We start from the raw sequence: 21129 nt of genomic DNA, 5'->3' as shown, positions 1-21129 counted from the left end.
AAGTCAGCTCAATCTGTCCTTCAGGTTGCTTTGGCCCCTGCTTCCCCCAAGGATGCTCATGCTTCCTGGTTCTTGGTGTGAGCTATCCAGCAACCCCTTGGGAAGCACTCAGCTCAGTTTTCTGCCCTGGACCCTCAGCCTCCGGAATTCTGTTTGTCTGGGGCCCATACATGGAGGCTTCTGCCCCCAGGCCCCAGGCTGTCCCTACTGTGTCATGCTCCCACTTCCTCTTCCCTTGCTGTGCCTCGGGGATGCTGTGTCTCACACAGCACTGCTGCTGGCTTTGTGGGCATTGCTTCTTCCCTGCTCTGTTTTCTGCAGAGCCAGTGCTGGAAGGCAGGGAGCTTCAGCCTCATTTACTGCGTCACTGTGGCTACCTGCACCCAAACCCAGCCCTGGCAATGAAGATATCCCCCCAAATGACTGCACAGCCTTTGCTAAGGTGTGGGGCTTGCTCTCAGCAGCTCCCCATTCAGTGCAGCTCCAGGGCAGTGTTCCAATCTCTGGAGCCATGGCTCTAAGAGGTGCTGGGTTCCATCCATCATCCTCCTCCCAAACAGCCCTGGGAGGGGGCTGAGACCAGAGTCAGGCAAGGCCACCAGCTGCCTGGAGAGGAGGCAAGGACAGCTTGTTACAGAATGCCCACAGTGGATGCCACCAGCTCTCCTTTCAGGCCCCACTCCCTCCGCTCACGTGTGGCAGCTGCCAGAGTGAGAGGGAAACTCACGGTGCCCCATGGCCACAGCACAAGGACCCCTCCAAGGAAGGTCTCATCAATAACCAGCCAGTCTCTAGGGAACCATTGCAGCAGTTTCTCTTCCTCTTTGCCAGGCCTTTTTCCACCATGGGGACTTTCCACAGCCAAGCCTTTCTCTGGGGCAGACCCTGCCACATCTTTACAGTGGTTTCACAAACAATAATCTCTCCAACGGCAGCTCTGACACTGCAGGATTTTGCTGGGCCAGCCAGGTACTCTCTGTTGCTCGTTTTCCTAAAAAATAGAGAATTTGCAGCGCTTGAGAAAAAAATCCTCCCTTCCTCAACTCTGTTGGGCCCAGCCACAGCTGTGCATGGCCTGATGGCCCTTCCCTGTGGCACAGAGCTGCAGCCTGCCTGTGCAGACTCTGTCTCCGTGGCTTCACAGTGGTGAGCAGCTGAGTACCACAGATGGAATGAGCTGTCTGGGCAAGCTGTTTGAGCCCAGCTCTACCAGTTGTTAGCCATGCTGGGCAGCACCAGGGAGATGAGCCTGGCCACTTTTCACCAGAGGCAAAACAAGACTGCCCTCCTCCTGAGGGTGTGTACCCTCATAACATCCACCACCACCTCAGCAGTGCTTTAGGAACCTTTATTTTTAAAAGGAGTCTGTCTTCCACGCTTAAGACCACTCTCAAGAGGATTAATGCAGGTGAATCTCCCGCAGCCCAACAAGGCACCAGACAGCTCCTTTACATCAGAGCCCAGAATGCAGGGGCAAAGCCACAGTGAGGGTCTCCCTCTGGGTGGAAGGGACCAGGCACCTGAGAGAGGCTGGAACCTGGATCTTCCTGCACAAACTGCTCTCAAGTTACATCGATTTTGCAAACAGAGGCACAATATGAGCCAGACAACCCTGACAAAGCCCCTTTGTATGCAAAGGGCAAAGGTAGAGGAGATGGGAACAGAGGGCTCGGGTGTCCTGCAGCATAATCTAAGCTTCCACAAAGGAAAGGGAAAGGCAGGGCCAGCCCCAAGCTCTCATAGCCTGCTGCAAGCTTCTCAGCTCAGCAGAGAGTTTGGGTACTGTCTGAGACAGAGAGATAAGGGAATTAGGCTGCTCTTTTCAGCTAAGTAGCTGCAATCAGTCACAGCTACAGGACTGATCCCAGAGGAGCTGTGGCCAGACAATGTGTGGAGTGCTGCAACTGCCAGCGTGTGTGCTGGGATCCCCAGTGCCATGGAGCTGTGCCACACTGGCCTTTAGCATCTGACTGAGCCCAAAGCAGCAGCACTCAGTGACCCAGCTGCAGGAAACATGCCCTGTTTCTCACAGGCAGAGTTTGGAGGTACCACCCAGTTCACTGAGGGGTTCAATGGGGGGGAAAGACTGTGTACTGCCTACCACTCCACCACCAGTACCAGAGCATCAGGAAAGTAGAAGTGGAGCTAGAAAGGAGCCAAACAAACTGAAAACAAAGTGCTTTGGGCAGGGAGCAGTTCTGTAGTTTTGTAGTGCAGCCAGCATTTTCATCTGCAAATGCACCTGGCATTTGCTCCTCCACTGGCACACACACAATTGCACTTGCTAGGAATAACCAGAAAGCCTGCCCTGCCTCAGAGATCCCCCAACCTCAGCCACCAACAGGCTCTTCGAGATGCTGCAGGGATGCTTCGGAAAGGAGCAGGCTTCTGTACTGCCAACACAGGTAGGATTTCCCTTCCTTGTGCACCCAGGGCTTGGGATGACATTGTCCTTCCCCCCTTCACACACTGTCATCTTGTAGCAGTGCTGAGGGTGAGGAAGTCCTTGCCATAGATGGCTGAGGAACATCATCAGCCGCTGCTTTGGAGGGGATTTTGTGCTCTCGGGGTGGGGTGGGAGGGGGGAAGGTGCTGCTCTGCAGGGCATCAGAGTACATCTCGTCCTGGACACTGGGACGCTGCACAACCCTTTGCAGCAGTGGCTTAAGCAAGCCCACAGTCAGCTGGTTCCCCTCGCTGGAGAAGGGCACTGGCTCCTCCTGGGAATGAGGGAGGTGCTGCAGGACCGTGGTGAGGATGTCTGAGGCGGTGAGCTCAGCAGGGCACAGCGGCCACAGCCTGTCCACGTAAGGGTCCAGCTCCCGGTGCTGGGCAAACTCAGCCAGCAGTGTGATGAATATCTCCTTGTTGAGCAAGGGGCTGAGTTTGGAGAACTTCTCTGCCACCTCCACCACCCGCTGCCACCGCTTCAGATGGATGAGAAGGTGCAGAGCTTGCAGCACAGCCTTAGGCCTCTTGCTGCAGAGCAGCAGTTCCAGCTCCATCTCCTCATCTGCCTCGCCCTGTTTGTTCTTTCGGGCCAGCACTCCCAGTGCTCTCTTGTACAGTGGCACCCGGCCCTCTGGGCCCTCCTTGCTGCCGTATGACCAAGAGCTGCTAACGTACTGCTGGGTCAGCTCCACAAAGCTGGGCAGCCACTTGGGTTTGAACCTCAGGAAGGAGGCACAAATGAGCTCAAAGAACGGGACCATCCCATTCTGACCCACCTCCTCCAGCTGCGGCTGACACAGGACCTTCTTCCATACCTCTGGGGTGGCCCTGGCTACCAAGAGGCCATCTCCATTCTGCTGCAGCTGCAAGCAGCTCCTTGTGGCCTTCCAGGCAGCCTTGGGGAAGGAGGCAAAGACAGAGTTCAGATAGGCCAAGTTGTCTTTGTCCATGTCAGACTGCAGAATGCGGCTGACCTCCTGCTCCACCAGCTCCTTGCAGTAGCTTTCCACCTCACTCTCTGGGGCGCACACCACGCAAGTCTTGAGGAGCTCCAGGCTCATGTAGCTCTGCAGCTCCAGGCTCACTGTGCTCAACAGCTTGGCGTAAGAGTCTTGTAGGCTTCGGGCTGGCTTCTGCTTCTGTTGGAGGCTGTGCTGCAGGATGGCAGCAAGGACTACAGGAGCCTGGAACGTACCACCCTTCTTTAACTTCTCCACCGTCAGCTTGGAGCTGCTGAGGCTCCTCCTCTGATAATATCTGCAGGCCTCCTCAAACACCATCTCCACCAGGCATGGCTCAGGCCTGCTGTTGTCTTCAGGTTTGGAAAAGCTAAAGCTGTAGATGCCACTCTGACTGAGGAGCTGGATACTATCCTCCTCTCCCTGGCACTCCAGGAAATGCACCTCTTTCATGCTCAGGACTTCCTTTTCTACAAGCCTTCCACTGTTCTGGTCGACAAGGTACAGTACTCCAGCCAGCACACAGGCCAGGATGCTGCCAAAAGTCTTCAGCTGGACAGGACTCCTGTGGGCCAGGGGGCTGCCCTCCAGGTCAAAGATATGCCTCTGTGTCCCATCTGGCTCCACGACACTCACAGAACCCTTTGTGCTCACCAGCAGCAGACCCCCAGTGTTGGACACAGTGGAGGTGTGAATGTCCAGAGGCGCAAAACCTGAGAGAAGGCCCACAGAACCCAGCAGGAGCTTCTTGAAGTCTGACTCGCTGCTGGAGCGCAGCACCTTGCTGTGGATGAAGCCTGCAGAGGGGGCTGTGATGGTGAACTCTGCTTTCTCTGGATGCCAGATGAGGAGGAATTTGGAAGTGGTGGCGAGGCCGGCAGCAGCAGGCACTAGGAAGACATGCTGGGGAGAGGCCAGGACCTGGTACTCGGGGCTGTTGTGCAGGACTATCCTCGCAGTGCCCAGCCGCACGCCCTGCTCCCCCAGCTCCAGAGCACGGGCACAGACACAGAACCTGAAGGCACACTTGCTCACGTCCGAGTGAGCGCCCAGTGGCGGCCTCTCCTCACACCACACCAGGCTGGCTCCCTGGCTGCACACGGACACCACTCGTGCCCGGGCACCCTGGCACAGCTCCAGCGTCTGCAGCAGCTGCCAGCCCACGGCCACCACGAAGTGCCACACCTCGGTCCGGCCGTGTTCCCACACCACGGCCAACACCCACGAGTCCGGTACCACAGGGCTCTGCAGGAAGAGCAGTCCCACAGGGGCTGGCTGGGGCGGCTGCCAGCTCCTCTCCAGGTCGGCTCCAGCGATGCTGTGGCGCTGGAAGGCCACCACCCGCGGCAGGGCGGGCGGCCGGCTCTTCTGCAGAAGCAGGACATGCTGCCCGTCGGGGCTGGACTGGACGTGGCTGGGCTCTTCTCCGCGGCACAGCAACTCCCGCAGCCAGTGGCCTCGGCTGAAGTCACTCAAGTCGGAGACCTGCCGCAGCTTCATCCTGTCAGCGACAGCGTGCAGCAGGGCGAGCTGGGGCACGGAGCCACAGCCAGCACTCAGCCCCTCCCGGCGCCCCGCCACACCCTGCTCCCGGCACCCGGCTCCCTCGGCTCTCTAGGAGGCCCCCACGGGCATCTTCCCCCCGCGGTGAGCCGGTTCAGCGGCAGCGACTCCCAGAGACCGGCCGCGCCCGGAGCTCGCCGCACACCCAGCGCCGCCCGGGAGAACTCCGGGCTGCCTCGGGCACACGCCGGGTCCCCCTCCCGCCGGGACCCACCTGCCGCGGCGGCGACTGACGGCCGGGCCCGGGCCGGGCCAGCGGCAGCTCCGCTCAGCGCTGCGCAGTCACGGGGCCGCGGGTTTCCGGGCGGAGCCGCTCCGCGCCGCCGCGGGCCGGCCCGCTCCTACTTCCGCCGCCGGTGCGGAGCGGGCTGCGGGGCCGCGTCCCGAGGGCGACCCGCGGGTCCCCGCAGACGGCGGGGCCATTTCTTACCGGCGTGCGTGTGTACGTGCGTGTGTCAGTGCCCGCGGGGCGAGCCGAGCTCCGGCCGGCCCGGGGAGGAGCCTCCCCGCCCGCCCCGCCTGCGGGAGCCGCGGCCGCGCGGGGAACCGGCGGGCGCACGCGCGGCGCCTGCGCGGTGTGCGGGGAGCGGCTGCCCGCAGGTGAGTGCGGGAGCGGCGGGGGGGACGCGGGACCCCGCCCGCGGGGCCGGGCGCCGCCCGCTGCCCCTCCGGCACCGGGGGCTCCGCCGCGCCGGGGGCTCCGCGGGGCGGGTGCGCTCCCCGCCGCGAGGGGCCTCGCCGGGTACCGGCGCTCCGTTCCAGGGCCGCTCGCTGTCCACCCCGGTTAGCTGCGGGAGCGCCCGCACGCAGCCCGTGCAGCGGGAGGCGCTTCTCATGGCCCGCCGGTAACGGCGCGGTGCCCCGGTGCGTGCCCGGGTGCCGCCCCGAGGAGGCCTCGGGGCCTGCCGCAGCCCAGCCCTTCGGTGCTCGTGGGCCGCACCGACCCCGGCTGCCTGCCGGTGCTTGGGGTTCGAGATAACTCCTGGGGAAAGAACGAACGTTCGCTGATCATTCCAGTTGTGTGGTTTACCTCGCCCTTCTCCCAACACTTGTGCGGGCAAAGCAAAGGGGAACAGCAGCAGGGGCAAAGCAGTGGGAGCTTGCTGCAGGAGCAAGCTGCGGCCTCGGTCAAACCCTGTTGCGTATGTCACTGTAGCAAAGTTTGTTCATCAGCAGAGACTGTAACCCGAATGTATGGTGAGAGCCAGTTAGGGGGAGCGGGTGGGTGGAATATGCAAAGCAACGAGATGATTTGAGTCACTGCCATACGTGGTGGCTGCAGTTCACCAGCTGTTTGAGCTCTAGTAGGAAATGTGACAAAAATGTACAAGAGGAATTTCAAGGGGAGGAAAGGACAACAGTTTGGCTTTCCAGTGATAATAGGTTGATCCACAGTGTCATTTATAGCACTTTGGCTCTGTGCAAAGAGATACTGTGGGCAGGGTACATACAGTGTAAAAAAGTTAAACAGTTATTGGCTAGCATGCACAAAAGGAACAGTGAGGCTTTAATGGGCTGCTGGCCTAAGCATTCATCTGCTCCCTCCCCCAGCTAACACACCAGGCAGCCATGCAGACATCCCTTAGGAGGGGAAGGGTCAGCCTCTGCTGCTCAGAGTTGTTGAGTTGCTGTATTCTGGCTCCCTATTTTTTTTTTTTTTTTGAACTTACACCTTTTCATGTTTGCATTTTAACTCCTGAGTACTTGTGTTGCTGATGGTCTGTATCTCAAAAATGCTGCCCACTCTGCAACTCCACTTTTCTTATCTTGGCATGACTTTACTATGCAGCTTCTTAGAACATAGCAGCTACCTCAGAAGTCAGAGCTGAGGTCATGCAGCTGCACTGTGTTCAGCATGGGCCTTGGATCCACACCACCAGCTGAAGCCATGGGAAAAGGGCAGGGGAAGGTTACAGGGAGAGTGTTTTTCTTCAGAAGGAAGGCACTTGAAAAAGTCTGCAGGTGACATGAGCTTTTAGGTGGGAGTGTAAAGGCAGTGCAGAATATTTCATGATAAACTATGTGGGATGGATTCTAAAGGGCTTGAAAAGTGAAAACCCAAAGTAATTTTCTGACCTGAGAGAGCTGGTCATGGTAGCCAGGAATACAGAGAAAAAGTGTGGTGAAATGAAAAAAATTACCTTGTATGAAAATGGTGTGAACAGATGCTGGTGGAAACATGCAATGCTTGTCTGGATGGACTTGACAGGAGAAAGCATAGCTAATTGGTAGTGTGAAGTTGATGGATTGGGTGTTATTTTAACTGGACATATAGAAATTAATGCAGTTATGCATGAAGTGTTAAAATTGTAGCTCAAATGTTACTCTTTTATGTCATTGCTAAAGCAGGTGCAATGGGAGAGGTAGCATGTGGCTGTATTCGCATTAGGAAGGTAATTTTCTAATTTTTTGAGAGGTAAAAAATAGGTCATAAATAATAAAACTAGATTGTACTATGTAGAAGCACATACACTGCTCTGAGTGGGATAGAAGGAATTTCTAGTAAAATATGTATATATATACACTGTGGCTGTGCTGGGGGTTGTTGCTTTGTACTGCAGAAAAAATAGGATCTCTATGGGTTTTTTTGTCATCAGCACGCCTTCAGAATATGTTTCTCATTGTGTACTGCCTGAAGGCACCTGGAAATTCTGCAGCATGGCTCCAAAGCTGGCATGCTGTGTTACTGCTTCCCTTGTTGGTGGGTTGAGCACCTTACAGTTGTAGAGGAAAGCACAGTTTGAGCAGTTTTTATTCCAATGGCCAATATACAAATGAAGTTGTAAACAATGGATGGAATATAAAAGCAGTGTGGATGTACTTGCACAATCTGTAACTGCCAATGCAAGAGTTTGTGGGGAATAAGCTGCACAAAGGCTGATGGCAGAAATTTGGCCATGATGGTTTCTAAAGCTTTGAAAAAAGCTCTATGTGTTCTTGCTCTGTTTGTTTTCAATAGTGGGCTGCTGATGGGTGGTCCTGGGGTTTTAACAGAGGAGCTGGAACTGGGTCCATGCACTCCCTGTGCCTTGGGATTCATAAATTCTTGTGCTGGGTGCAGGTTGTCTGTTGCTTCCAGCGATGGGTGGGCTCTGGGACCTGTGTTGTAACTGCCTGTTGTTCAGGTCCAGTATTCACTCTGCACATTCATCACATGGATGAAGTGCAAGTTTTTCCTGGTACTTCACTGAGGTATGAGTGCTTGGCTTGTAGCACATTGCTTTAGAAGCTGTGAGTTAACTTTTAGACAGGGGTTTTTCCCCACCTCTTGCATGATGGAGGCAGTTTTTGAACAACTTTCCTTTAATTCTGAGTGATGTACCTGCAGAGCACCTTGAAAGCAAAGCACGATCACACTGAGTCCCAGGTGCATACACTCAGGGAGAGAGGAGGCAATTACTGCCTTTGAAATGTTTGAACAGGTGAGTCCAATCTCAGTAGCTCTGGCAAGTCAAGGGACCTTGGATTCTAGAAGCAGAAGTATCTAAGTTCTTATTCAGAGTCCTTATGAAATTGATTGAGGTTCACTGCTTTGACATTAACAAACTAATCACTTCATTTGTACAGCCTCTTCCAGGTAGTGAATAAATGGTTTGCCAAGTAAGTCTTATGTGAAAATACAATGTTGCATCATCTGTAATTCTTTTTGTCTAGCCGAGAAGTGTTGCAGTATATTTTGTAAGGGGTCCACACTGGAAAAAATACACTTACTCATGTTTGGTTGTATTTGGGGGTTGTGTATGTGCATTTATAATCTTGGAAACTTTCAGGTTTGTTAGCCAAAGCAATTGAATGCAAAGTGCTGTGCTTGATGGGCTGCATGCAAGATTACACAAGTTACAAGTTTTGTATCCTGATGTCATTATGGTGTAGATGTGCATTCGTGTTATTCTCTTGACAGTATTTTTGCTGTTAAAAGGCAGTCTATGGAATACTAATAAGTCTGTGCAGGAGCTGAGTGACAATATGAAGCATAGTGCAGCAGTTCTCAGTGTGCACAAGTCTGAGTAAATCTCAGACTCAAAATACCAGGTTCATTTTCCCTGTGGCTACTCTAACAAAAAGCTAACAGAGCTGTGTTCATTGGAATGTCATATGTTTGGTTGGAATCTCTGTTACGAGTTTTGGAGTGAAACAGAAAGGAGGTGCATGGTTGGATGTGCTCATCTCTTCCTGACTGGATCAGCTGATCCTGGGGTTGATGAGAGATAAAGCAAGAGTCTGCCTGAACTTGTGTCTTTTATCTTGCTGCCTTTGAGCTGCCAAGACTCATGCTCTGTCAAGTTTTCTTTTAGTTCCAGATGAAGCATCTTGGATTTTCTGCTGCACAGCAAAGTGTTTGTTTTTCTAAAAATCCCCATGCGTGTGCTTCTCGTGGCCCTGAGGGGCAGTTCTCCTGTGCAGTCACTGAATACAGCAGGATTCACTTAGCAGCATGTGTTAATGGGAATGACCTATTGACAGAATAAATTATCCATTTGAACGTAAAATGTGGAAAATGCACTGATGTCTTTTAAATGTGGTGTTTAAAGGAAAATTGTTAATTATCATCAGTGTTGTTGTTTTCATAAGCTGTCAAGGCATCACGATAATTTGACACCTCTGCAACTTATTTATAAATGTTTTGTGCATTTAACTGTTGTTTTCTGCAGCTGAGTAGAAGGTCTCCATTAGCAAGATGCAGTTTTCTGTTTGTCTTTATGACATCTAGAAAATGTAATTGCATAAAGTGAAAAGAAAAAACCATTTATATGACCTGATCATCATAGGTCACGAAACAAACACGGCCTAATAAAGCGTTGGCATGAGAGGCATGGTTTATGTTTCTCTCCTTGCTCCTCCATATGCTCATTTGTAGAATAGCAAATTATAAACAAGAACATTATTTAATCCTAGCCTCTAGCAGTTGTCTTTGTATGTGCTCTGTGCAGCTTTGATTGAGAGAATGTGAATCCTAAGACCCATTTTGACAGAGACTAGAATTTTCACATGATCATGTGATCCTTCTGGTGCTCACCCTTTGTATCTTGATGTATTTCAATTTTTCTGTCTTTCTGGAAATGTAGGAGAAGGGTTAAAATACAGCTCTGAAATCCAGGGACTAAGCAGAGCTTATTGATCCCCTCCCATTCACGTACACATTTGATGTGAGAACGCTGACCCAGAAGCACTGAGAGTTAGTTTATTAGTTTTGACACTGGGATTCGTTAGCTCTAATTCAATTAGAAGCACACTGATGGATGTGTTTGTGTGCTGGGGCTGACAGCTGTTTTAGGTTCAGAAACTTACAGTTCTAGTAGGAAAATTGTTTTGTGCAATCTTATCCAAGATTTGTATTCCTAGGCTAAAAGTGACATCGCTCTTGATTTGGTTTTTAATAGATTTCTCAGTGTTTCCAGTTATGCTTCTAATTAGAATAATGTCTTATTTCCCTCGACAGTTTAAAAATAATGCAAAGTCTTTAAAAGAGAAGCTATCAAGATGATTGAATAATGTTTTATTTTTTAATTGTTAGTTGGAAACCTTCTTCTATCTTACTTTGATACATAGACTTACTAGGCTATGGGAATAATTTTGGTTTTTACAGAAGGTTATGGTGTAATTGTTGCTAAGCTTTCTTCTGTCAGGGTGTCTTAGAGCTCTTTCCATTCTCACCCCAGCCCATAACCAGCCAGCTGGTTCCTTTCCAGTGGGAAGACAACACCTCTCTCCTTATGTAAATGTTAGCTTTTCAGGTGTGAGATCTGCTGCTCTCTGTCCTTTCCCATCCCGGCAAAGCTCCTTCCCTTTGCACCTGGGGCAGGGTCTTTTGCAGCAGAATTCTTTTTCCAGGCCTGAGAATGTTTTTCTGCCCCTTAGAACCAAGATTTGTGGCTAAAGGGATGGATGTTTGAATAACTGTGTCTGGAAGCCTGAGAGTCCTAGTTGAGAACAGAGTTGTAAGTCAGCTAAAAATTGTCTGCAGTGGAAAGAATGTAAGGGAGAAATGGAACTGGTATTCAGTAGTTGGTAGAACTTGGTCTTTGAGGGAAAGACAGATCTAATCCTGTGGCAGGGGGTTCAGGCAGTCTGAGATTGAGGCTACATCCAAAGCTGCCTCCACAGCTGCCAGCTCAGAGAGCTCTGGGGCCCTGACTGGAGCAGTGAACTTACCTCTCTGTCCACGGCTCGTCATGGCTGAGTGCAACTACCACAGGAGCCTGCCCGTGCTTTCCTGGAGCGTGACTTCAGTCAAGCCTCTGTGTGTGGGATGCTGTTGCCATGTGTGTAATTACCTTGGAGGTATGGGAGAAAGTCTGGGAGCTCAGGGGCATGAGGAGGGATGGCATTCTCTTTCTGCTGAGTACTTGTGACATGCTGCAGTGATGGAGGAGGTTAGAACAGTGCTAAAGCTGTGATGCTTGCCAGGAAAATCTGTGACTGCAGATAAATGTGTATTTGCAAGGTCAGAGTAGTGCTGCGCTTGGTAGCATCACACATGAGGTTGAGAATATGTGGCAAGTTGTGTGTTCTGACTCAGCCCCTCGAGTGGGTTGTCTCTCACAGAAGGCTTAGGACCACATTACTTTGTGTAATGGCTTATTCTGTAATAAGGATACTCCTTTTTTTTTTAATAGTATAATCAGTAAGACACCAATTAATGATAGTAAAACTTTGTGGTTTTAGAAAAACTTTTGCTGTCAAATGGATAATTAAATTAATTTAGTTTAAAAAAATCCCTGTAAAGCTTGTCCTCTGTCTTGCATCCTCCTCTCAAAACTGAACCGTGAACATGGGATGCTTTTGGGGTTGGGCTTCCTGTCTAGCTTAATTTGCAGAGCAGCTGGCCCAGATAAGGATGCTAAAGGTGCAGAGGGAGACTTTCCTTATGTTGGATGCCACTTCAGAGTACAAAAAGCAGAATTTGAAGTGCTTTATAGGCAGCAAATTAATCAGAAAAGAGGAGACTTTCAAATAGTTTCAGGAGCTTCATGTCACCAGATGCTTTTGAGGCTTGACCAGCATAAAAAAAGACTGGGTACCTATTTGTTATCAAGTATCACAATTCCTCCAGTGAGATTAAAAAATACATACTTTTCTAAATGTAAACTGCATTGGTCTGGATAATGAATCAGTTTCTAATAGAGAAGAATTAAAATTTATCCATAAGGAGCTTATTCTGATTCTGCCTGTGTGTGGACTTCTGCATGTCTTTGAAATGGGATGTAGAGCTAGATAGGTCCTTTGATCTGATTTCTTATCTGGTATAGTTATAAATGCTCCTACTTAGAGCTTGTGAGAGACTGTTAGTATTTCAGTGCAGTGAAAAAAAAAATCTTTGATGGTTGAGGCAGGCCAGATATGCCTTGAAGAAAAGTTCAAGTTTTCTGAGCTTTTTTGTCTGTTCTTCCCTTCAGGGTATACAGCATGGCCCAAACAGAGAAGAAAGGTGGGCTGCTCCGGAAATCTTCAGCCTCCAAGAAGCCTTTGAAAGAGAAAGTGGTGTTGATGTATGATGAAATTTTCACAGTAAGCAGCTGAGCATCTCTTTTTTCTAAAGGGTTGTGTTACATTTTCTTGGTTTAGTTTGTCCTGAGGGTTTTTTTCCAGTGGATTTCTTTCCTTAAGGTAAGGCCTGCACAGTGTAGGCACATGCTACAGGCTCTCCTGCTGTCATGCAGAACTCTGTATTCTGCTCTCTTCCAAAATGTCTCTGTGTCCTGTTGCCTACCAGAACCTACCATCTATGGGAAGTCATGGCTTTCCCAGCATTTTTCAAATAACAATTCAGAAAATAATCAGAGGCATCCCAATTGAGAGCTGCTTCTCTTGGTCCTTCTTTTTTTCTGGGAATCTCTGTAACCAGAATTCTGCACTTTGAGATCTCTTGGTCATCTGGCAGATGATGCTGACTCTGAGCTACCTATGATAAAGACTTTCTTTAAGTTCTGCCTGAATGATTTCTTTGCCCTCATGCTTGTTCCTTTTCCTTACAGACAGAGGACCCCAGTAAATGCAACCCTAGGTTTTGGGAGGAGCTATTTCTCATGAAGGTAACAGGCCTTGAACATCCTGTTGCTGTTCTGCCTACAAAGTGGCAGTCAGTCAGTGCAAGGACTTCTGTTTCTAAGGTGTTGGTGATGGTATAATGTGCCTGAACTGCTTCTTAACCTGACAGGTCAACCTGGAGTATCTAGAAGGCAAGCTGGAGGCTCTGGATGGGGAAGAATTAATGAAGATAAAAGACAACATCAACTGCTTGTTTCAGCACTGCATCCAGGCCCTGGGTGAGGAGCACCCAATCAGAGTGGTGAATGCATTACAGGTACCACGCTGGGGGACAGGGAACACTGTCTTTCTACTTCAGATGCTGGTATCAAACACCTTGTGCTTGTTTCTTGTTACTGGGAAGTGATGTCTACATGGCAGCTGTTACTTGTTGTCTGTGGAGGTTCCAAACATTCCTAGTCTCTGTTCTTGGCACAGCAATAGATGCTTTCAGAATTCATGAGGATCTGGTGATGGAGGATGAAGTGGATGGCAGTGAAGAATCAAAGGAGCTTGTTCACATTGCAGGCTGTTGGTTTGGGGTCTCAAAAGTACTTAGGCTCTGTAGTTGTGTTTTACTTTCACCTCTTCTACCTTATTTCATCTGCCTTTTCAATTTCCATTTGGGTCAAAAAAGAAATAAAGCTCTGGAGAAGTTAGTGTGAAATTTACGCAGGAAATTGCCTCAGCTGGACACTTCCTAATTGGAAGCTGTGAAGAATTATCACTCAGAACTCATAGCCATTTTTGTGCAGGTTGTTCCTTACCAAAGCTCTGCTGCTCCATATCTTGTGTGGGAGACTCCCCTCCTCAGTTTTGATATTTGATGTTAATAGTTCACAAGCTGATTCTCACAGTTTGGTGAATGTATTTGTTTTAGGAGTATGCAGAATGCATTTCAGTTTTAGGAGTGCAGGATAGGAAATTCAGGTCTGAAGAAGTCATCTGTAGGAGACTTTGGACCAGCAGTGATCTGGGAAAAAATGGTTTAAAACAGAATATTACATCTCTGTACAATCTTGCATTGTTTTATTGTTATTTTTAGAATTACTTTGAAAGGGTGCTACTAAAATAACAGTTATAGCTACATAGACAGCTTAGACCAACCCCAAATTCTTAAACTTATGTCCATACTCTTGGAATAATGTAGGGCAGGTCACAAGAATCCTGCTGTGTGCATGTAAATAGGAACCAGGTAACACATCCTGAGCTCAAACTGGGAGAGTGTTCCCTTAACCAGACTATGTTAATGTGGAAAGTGATCCTGAAGCCAAAACTTACTTAAGCAATCCTTTTTTTTGAGAATCAGCATGGTGACCAAAGGTTTGTTTAGCCCAGTATCTGTTTCTGACAGTAACCAAGAAAAGAATGTCTACCTTACCTTTTTGCTTTTGTGTGGTTCTAGAGGTCTGCTAATTCCATCAGGTCTGTTTTGTCTCCAGCTTTACATGTGAAACTAATTACCTCTCACTGGTGAATTTAAGCTGGAATCTGAAACTGCAGTGGTTGTATTCCTGATCATTCCCCTCTTCATGGGCCTGAGATGTGCTTGATGACAAAAGTCACCCCAGACATCTTTGTCTCTTCGGACAAATGAGTAATTTGCTGCCTATAAATTTTCCAGAGAGTCTGCTGATAGTGTGCTGATACCTGTGTATCTTCAAGAACTTGGAATGAAGCAGTAATTAAGCTGCCTAATAGACTTGGAACCTTTTTTGTTTTTTGTGGGAAGATTGGTTCCTCTTGTTGACAAAGACACAGTTTATTGGTCCAACTTGGTATAGCAATGTGGTAACCAAACAGAAATTTGTGCTCAAACAAAAAAAAAATACGGACAAATCTATTCTTCTCCAATTTTTACGAATTTTCAGCATCCAAGATATGTTTTTAGAAATGCCAGAGCTGGAGGAGAGGTTAGACAAAATGTATGGCCTCCAGGCTGGTGGTATTAATTTCAGTATCTGCCAGTGCTAGGAGAGGATCATGCAGTGGGTTTTGCTGTTGAGTTGGAGGTGTTGCCTTACATCTCACCTTCTGTTTTTTCCCTTTGCAGACTTTGTGTGCATTGATCCGGGGTGTCCATCAGAAGAACAAATCCACTTCTGGGTTTGACATCATCAACATGCTTGTGGGTTTTGACAAGGCAGAGCTGTGTATGAAGGTGAGGCCCTGGCAGTGCAGAGAAGTAGTTTTGCACAGCAGCTGTGTTGTTGCAAGGGCAGTGAGTGTACATGGGTGTGTCTACCAGGCAGCAGCTTTTGGGGGAAATACTTGAGCCACTTACTAAAAATAGCTGAATCTGTCAGTAGCACAGACATTTGGGGTCCCTGGATTGGTTAGTAATATAACAAAGCATGTTCTTTTTCTTTAGTTCCACACTGTGTAGTTGCTGTTAAAGCCAGGAAAGGCTGTCACAGGTTATTGAACCTAATATTGAACCTCACATCTTTTTCTTTATCTGAGAGTCATACCCTCTGTTCTCACACTCCATCAGCGCACGTACTGTTTTAAACCTACTTGATGCTCTTCACTGTAAAGATGTTGAGTTTAGGAAATGACAAAGTAACCAGTGATAAAGCTGAATTCTTGTTGTATCTTTCATCTCTCTACAAGAGTAGCAATTTTTCTTCTCTATACAAACTGTAGTATATTTGGGGAAAACATTAAGTGTAGTTTGCCTATCAGATTTTTAATCATAACTTATGTATGTATTGTGAATTGGAGCTGTGCTGCTGCATCTGGAGAAAACTCATGGAAAAGGATAATGATGTTCTACCAGTAGTCATTAAGTTGTAGTTAACACAAATAGTGTTGAGAAGCAATAGTATGAATATGGCCTGGGTAGCAGTAGTAATGGCTCAGTTATTGATTCTGGAATAACATGGCTTTAAATTGGTGCTCTGCTGCTTGAATCTTCCAGAAGGTTTTATATAAAAAACATTTCAAATAATTTAAAATACTACTTTTAAATAATGTGACTGTTGTTCTTTAGAATCTGATGGAGAGTTTGGACTCCCTCCTCTGTGCAGAAGGTTCTGAAAGCCTCAAAAGCTTGTGTCTGAAGCTACTTCTCTGCTTGGTGACAGTAAGTAATTAACAGCTGTATAATAACTTAAGGGCTTATATGGGCCACATCTGAGGGATGGAGCTGTTTCAAAACTTGAGCAGAATGCTGCAGTGTGAAGCTTAAGAAGGAGAAAGAAATGGTGAATGAGAGCCAGTGTCAGTCCAGAATGTGCATGATGGCTCCAACCATGATGCCAGTGCAGACTAGCAGACACTTTTCATCCTGTTAGATAGGTGCCAGCTAGGGCTAAAAGGGAGAGGCAGGAGGAAGTATCAGTTGGATTCACAGGTGTGGGTTTTTTAAAGGAAAAAATACTTAAGAAGTTTCAGATGAATGGAAAGGAAGGGAGAAGGGTTGAGGTAAGACAGAAGGTGTGGAAAACCAGAGTGGTGAGGATGTGAAGAATGAGGACGTTGTAATAAATTGCCACTCATCAGCTTTTGGAGATGGTCAGCTGTGAACTATTTTGACTGTGATAAGAGATAAGTGAGAGTGGTGGAGCTCTTCATTGCCCTCTTCACGATGGGAAGCTTCTCAGTGCAGCATACGTGCCCTGTTTTTCATTCTCTGCCTCCTGTGTGGAGCCTGCAGCAGCTGATGGCTGTTGTCATTCATGCAGCTGTGTAAAATACCGACGTGTGGAGGAGTGGGGGAGCTCTTAGTCCGTGGGTGGTGCTTCTTGGCAGAGAAAGGGCTGGCAGGCAGGACAGATTTCTTTTACTTCATGTCTAGCTCTATTGCTAGTCACACCTTGACTTGCTAAGTGTGAGATTCTGGATAAATGTGTCCATCTGGAAGCAGAACTCTCCGGTTCCCAATGTGTGCCAGAGGCAGCTACAGCATTGGTGGAGATTTTGGATGAGCTTTTAAAACTTGTGTTTGTACTCAGGTGACAGATAACATTAGCCAGAACACCATCCTGGAGTATGTGATGATTAACAGCATATTTGAAGCCATTTTACAGGTAAGGGTTCTTCCTTCTACTGTGGAGGCTCTTCCATAGTGAGAACTTTCAGAATGTGTTTGCCTTTCAGCATTTTCAGTGCAATGTAGTTCACTGGTACTGTTGCTGCATCCATTCATAGCTCAGTCATACATATATTTTGTAATGTTCTCTCCCCTTTAGTCTGCTGTTTTTAGTCACTACTGACTATTTAAAGTATTTTCACTTGAGACATTTCTGCACAGTTAGAATCTGAACAGATTTCTGGGCTAATTTCACACAGAATTTCTTTACTGGAGAAACTGTTTTTCAAAAGGTAGTGTGGATATATTTTTTTCTGCTCTTGGATAAATTACACTTTTTTCAGTGGAACTGAGCCTTGGAGAAACGCAGAACACTTTCACAGTTTATGATGAGATACTATACAATGCTGTTGTGAAATATATGTGCTCTTTATGCCCTGAAAGCCTGTGTGCATCCTGTCTGTGATAAATGAGCTTCTCTGTGTGCAGAACTTCCTTGAGGCACTGACACTCCCTTCACCCAAATATCTTCTTTCAGATAGGACATAATTTGCTCTTGCACATACATTTCATGGCTGTGCTCTGAGTCACTTCAAGCTTCCTGCAGGAGGCCTGACAGAACAGTGTGGTTGTTTGTTCCAGATCCTGTCCAGCCCTCTCAGTCGCAGGGAGCATGGGTATGATGCTGTTGTCCTTCTGGCCTTGCTGGTCAACTACAGAAAGTATGAGGTAGGTGTAGAAACATCACTTCTCTCTGCTTTATTGATTTAGAGTGGCCTCTGGATTATGAAGGCAGCACACAGTGCAGTTTTTAGCAGAGCACACTGTAGCATCAGGGCATCAGAGTGGAGCAGGAGAAGCTTTGCAAGGCAGCCCTGTTATGTCCCTGTGTCTGTCTCTGACGTATGTGTACAATCAAATGTGTGTGATACTCCTACAGCTCCTCTGTGCCAGCATGAAAGAAACTACCTAGGGAATTTGCATTGTCTTTGTGGAAATATTCTGAGGAAGGTCCTTTTGGAAGAGTTGCTGTTGTGCCAAACCACACGTCTGCCTCTGTGTGTGTGTGTGTGGTTATACATAATCTCCAAAGTAAAATGAGCTGTCAGTCATCCTGGGCTTCAGACTGAATTTGTGATTCAGGACCTGACTAGCTGAGTGAAAGAGCACAGATTCCCAGAAGAGATGGTGAAGCTGTGGCCAAAGAATGAACTGAAACATCACAGGTAGTAGTTCCAAGAGAAGTCTCTCTCTCTCTCTCTTTGGTGGATTCCTCTTTGAGGAACTTTATTCATCATCCTTTTTATGTTTATGGTATATTCCCATTTTTTTCTGTTATTCATCAGCTTGAAAAAAAACCATCTCAGATGTCAGAACAACACCTAATTTTGGCTTTTCTTTGTATGAGGCATAATGCTTTCATGATCAGGGGTTTTTTTCTTCATAAATAGGAATATCTTAATATACTTCATTAGGCAGCAAATAGGAAAGTTCTGGAATAACCTGCTCTTCAACAGAATTACTAGGAGGGAGCAGGCTTCAAAACCTACCTGGTTTTATAATAGATCTTGTTCTAAATTATGAATAGACCTAGAGAATATGCAAGGACAGGAACTACACTTGGTGTCAAAGTAATGCCTGTCAATTTCTCATTCCTGTCAATGATGTCAGAATAATGAATTGCAGATTCTCGTCAGCATTCTGTGCTGTGGTAGCATGGAACAGGAGCATGGAGCCTGATTTCAGTATATGGCTATGAGGGAAAACTGTTGGGAATTATCTGTAAGTGGGGTTACTTATGAGGGTGGACTGGGAAGACCAGAGGTCTCATTGCAACATTCAGACAAATGCTGGGGAGCTGTGCAGTGCCATCCCTGGGGCAGGGATCCCTGGGACTGCAGTTGATGTCCTTAGTCAGGTAGAATGCTGTGAGTGCAGGAGGCTTGCCCTTGGCTTCTGGGGAGTATTGAGCTGGGGTCAAGTGCTTTGGAGCACACTCTGAGACATCTTGGAACTGGGCATTCTGAAGGAAGTTGTGCTGATGTTTGGAAAGTGCAATCCATACAATCCAGCTGAAGCAGATGTGTAGCAAGGGGAACTTCAGCCCAAGCAGCTCCTCTGGCAAGGCTGAAAGTGACTCCCAGAAGGGTTTTATGTGACAGCTGCCCAGCACTGCCCTTGGTAGCAGTGCTACAGGCCAAGCCTCCAGTAATGCAGCCATCATCTTTGTCCTTGAGTAGCTGCTTTCATTTGCTGTTCTTTGGTCCTTAGGATCAGTATGGTGGTTGTCAGTCAATTGTAGCACACCTTCATGCCTCAGGTGCTTAGGAGTTCACTTTTGAGTTAACTGTGGTGCAGCTAAGAGGTTCTCTTTTGGTCTGAACTCCATTGGTTAAGTTGTGTTTCCAGTTGTTTAAGAAAATCTAATCAGGCTCAAAATTCATTAGCTGATTATGATTTTGTGTCTGTTTTTAGCATAAATATCAGTGTGTTTTACATTGGGTGTTCTTTTCCATTTTGGGGATGTGAATTTTGTAATCTCTGAAATTCCTTGGAGAGTATCTCTCCATGTTGTCATTATCCATGTTGATGACATCTTGGCTTGCTTATTGACTTCTGTTCTAGGGATTTACATCTCTTTACTTGGGACCTTTAAAGGGATACCCTTGATTGAAATCCTAATAGTTTTCAGAAGTTGTTCCAACTATATAATTACCCAAGCCATCAGCTATATTTTCTTTTTTTTTTTAATACTAGTCCTGATTTCAGAGAAAATACTTTTGCATTGATATTGTGAGAAGGAAAATGCTGTGAGAAAAAAAAAATTATTTGATGACTTTCCCAGTGTTTTAAGGGATGGCTGATAGGATAGCAAGTTAAAACATAAAATCAAGTAGTGACTTTTGAATACATATTCATTAATAACATCTAGGCAGAAGTTTGTTTGCATCATGTTCAACCTGCTAGAATTGCATGCTTTTGTTAGAGCTGAAATAAAATAGTTAAAATGTGGGGTTTTCCCTTTGTGTGCTTGTCTGGCAGCATATAGTGTATCCAGCAACTCTTCATGTCCAGTTTTGTGCACTTGCCTCTCCTTGGTATAGACAGCTACAGATGCTGAAAGACACAGCTTTGGAGAATCAGAAAGTTCATGTGTTTTTCCTTTTTTTTCCCAAAGATCTTGCATAACTGAAATGATTTTTTTTAAAAAAATTATTTAACAAAAAAGTAATTATTCAAGCTCCAATTCCCTGCTAAATGACCTGCCTGCAGATGAGACTTTTCTTTTGTGTCTTGATTCAAAATCAACTTTTTTTAGTTTTACACTGACATACAAAACCCATGAAAAATGTGCATTGCTAATCTGAAATGCTTCCCAAATTAGTAGCATTTGCCTTTATAGATGAAACCTGTGTTTTTTCTTCAGCTAAATTCAAGGCATTTATATTCTCTAGAGACTTCCAGCTCCTTGGGGTTGCAAACAAAGTGTTGCTCTCTAACCCAGCAGCAGATGAGTCCAGAATGTTGTCCTGCCCTCCTGGGTGCTCTTTAAGCAATCTTTGCAGGGTGCTGCAGAGGGGAGACAGCAGAGCACTAATGCTGCATCCAGCCTCACTGCTATTCCTGCTGCAAAACTGTGTGTGTGTCACAGATAACAGGCTTGCAGGATGGCTGCTCCACTTTCCAGACTGACAGAGGAGCTGGTGCAGGGACAGAAACTCCCTTCTCTTCTCAATAAAATCAGGAGACTGCCTGGCTGAGCCAATAAGGGGAACATGTCCCTGGCCTAGTGGTCTTAGCATGTGCTGTGACTCTGCTTATTTATGTGTATTCTGTTTTATGGGACAGGACAGAGATTCTGCCCAGGTGGTTGTGTAAACTTGGAAACATAATAGTGTTTCTTTTTCCCTGAAAGCTGAACTTAAAACCATTTTTCTTTCTTTTTTGCCCCACCTTGAGCAGTCAGTGAATCCCTACATTGTGAAGCTGTCCATTGTGGATGATGAGGCCACACTCAATGTGAGTACTTGGCTTGATTCCTCTGTGCTGCTGCAGATGTTCTTTCACATGAGCTGTAGGGTAATGGATGCCAGC

The 21129-nt window shown here is 47.3% G+C and overlaps 2 protein-coding genes across 5 annotated transcripts in view; one reads left to right on the top strand and one right to left on the bottom strand.

Annotated features, from left to right (window-relative positions):
- Positions 1 to 1334: 1334 nt before the first annotated feature.
- Positions 1335 to 5484, bottom strand: HPS6 (HPS6 biogenesis of lysosomal organelles complex 2 subunit 3). 2 transcript variants are annotated; one of them, XM_059476930.1, is made up of 2 exons: positions 5404 to 5484; positions 1335 to 4911 (listed from the first exon to the last, which is right to left on the bottom strand). In XM_059476930.1, exon 2 carries the CDS (start codon positions 4908 to 4910, stop codon positions 2463 to 2465), a length of 2448 nt encoding a protein of 815 aa, XP_059332913.1. In that variant the 5' UTR covers position 4911; positions 5404 to 5484; the 3' UTR covers positions 1335 to 2462. The 2 variants fall into 2 exon arrangements, with proteins under 2 accessions (XP_059332913.1, XP_059332912.1); XM_059476929.1 differs by having other exon boundaries at positions 5188 to 5412.
- ARMH3 (armadillo like helical domain containing 3) overlaps positions 5381 to 21129 on the top strand; it is a 122769-nt gene continuing 107020 nt past the window's right edge. For 2 of the 3 annotated variants that reach the window (XM_059476934.1, XM_059476931.1), the window contains exons 1-9: positions 5381 to 5573; positions 12371 to 12482; positions 12950 to 13006; positions 13132 to 13278; positions 15055 to 15162; positions 15994 to 16086; positions 16958 to 17032; positions 17677 to 17763; positions 20998 to 21054. In XM_059476934.1, the coding sequence (XP_059332917.1) occupies positions 12381 to 12482; positions 12950 to 13006; positions 13132 to 13278; positions 15055 to 15162; positions 15994 to 16086; positions 16958 to 17032; positions 17677 to 17763; positions 20998 to 21054 (726 nt within the window). In that variant the 5' untranslated portion in view covers positions 5381 to 5573; positions 12371 to 12380. Of the gene's footprint in view, positions 5574 to 8454; positions 8574 to 12370; positions 12483 to 12949; positions 13007 to 13131; positions 13279 to 15054; positions 15163 to 15993; positions 16087 to 16957; positions 17033 to 17676; positions 17764 to 20997; positions 21055 to 21129 lie in introns of those variants that run through there. The other variant, XM_059476932.1, reaches the window with a different exon arrangement.

Source organism: Ammospiza nelsoni, chromosome 8 (assembly GCF_027579445.1).
Source record: "Ammospiza nelsoni isolate bAmmNel1 chromosome 8, bAmmNel1.pri, whole genome shotgun sequence".
NCBI classification, from domain to species: Eukaryota; Metazoa; Chordata; class Aves; order Passeriformes; family Passerellidae; genus Ammospiza; species Ammospiza nelsoni.
This window is presented reverse-complemented; position numbering and strand designations above follow the sequence as displayed.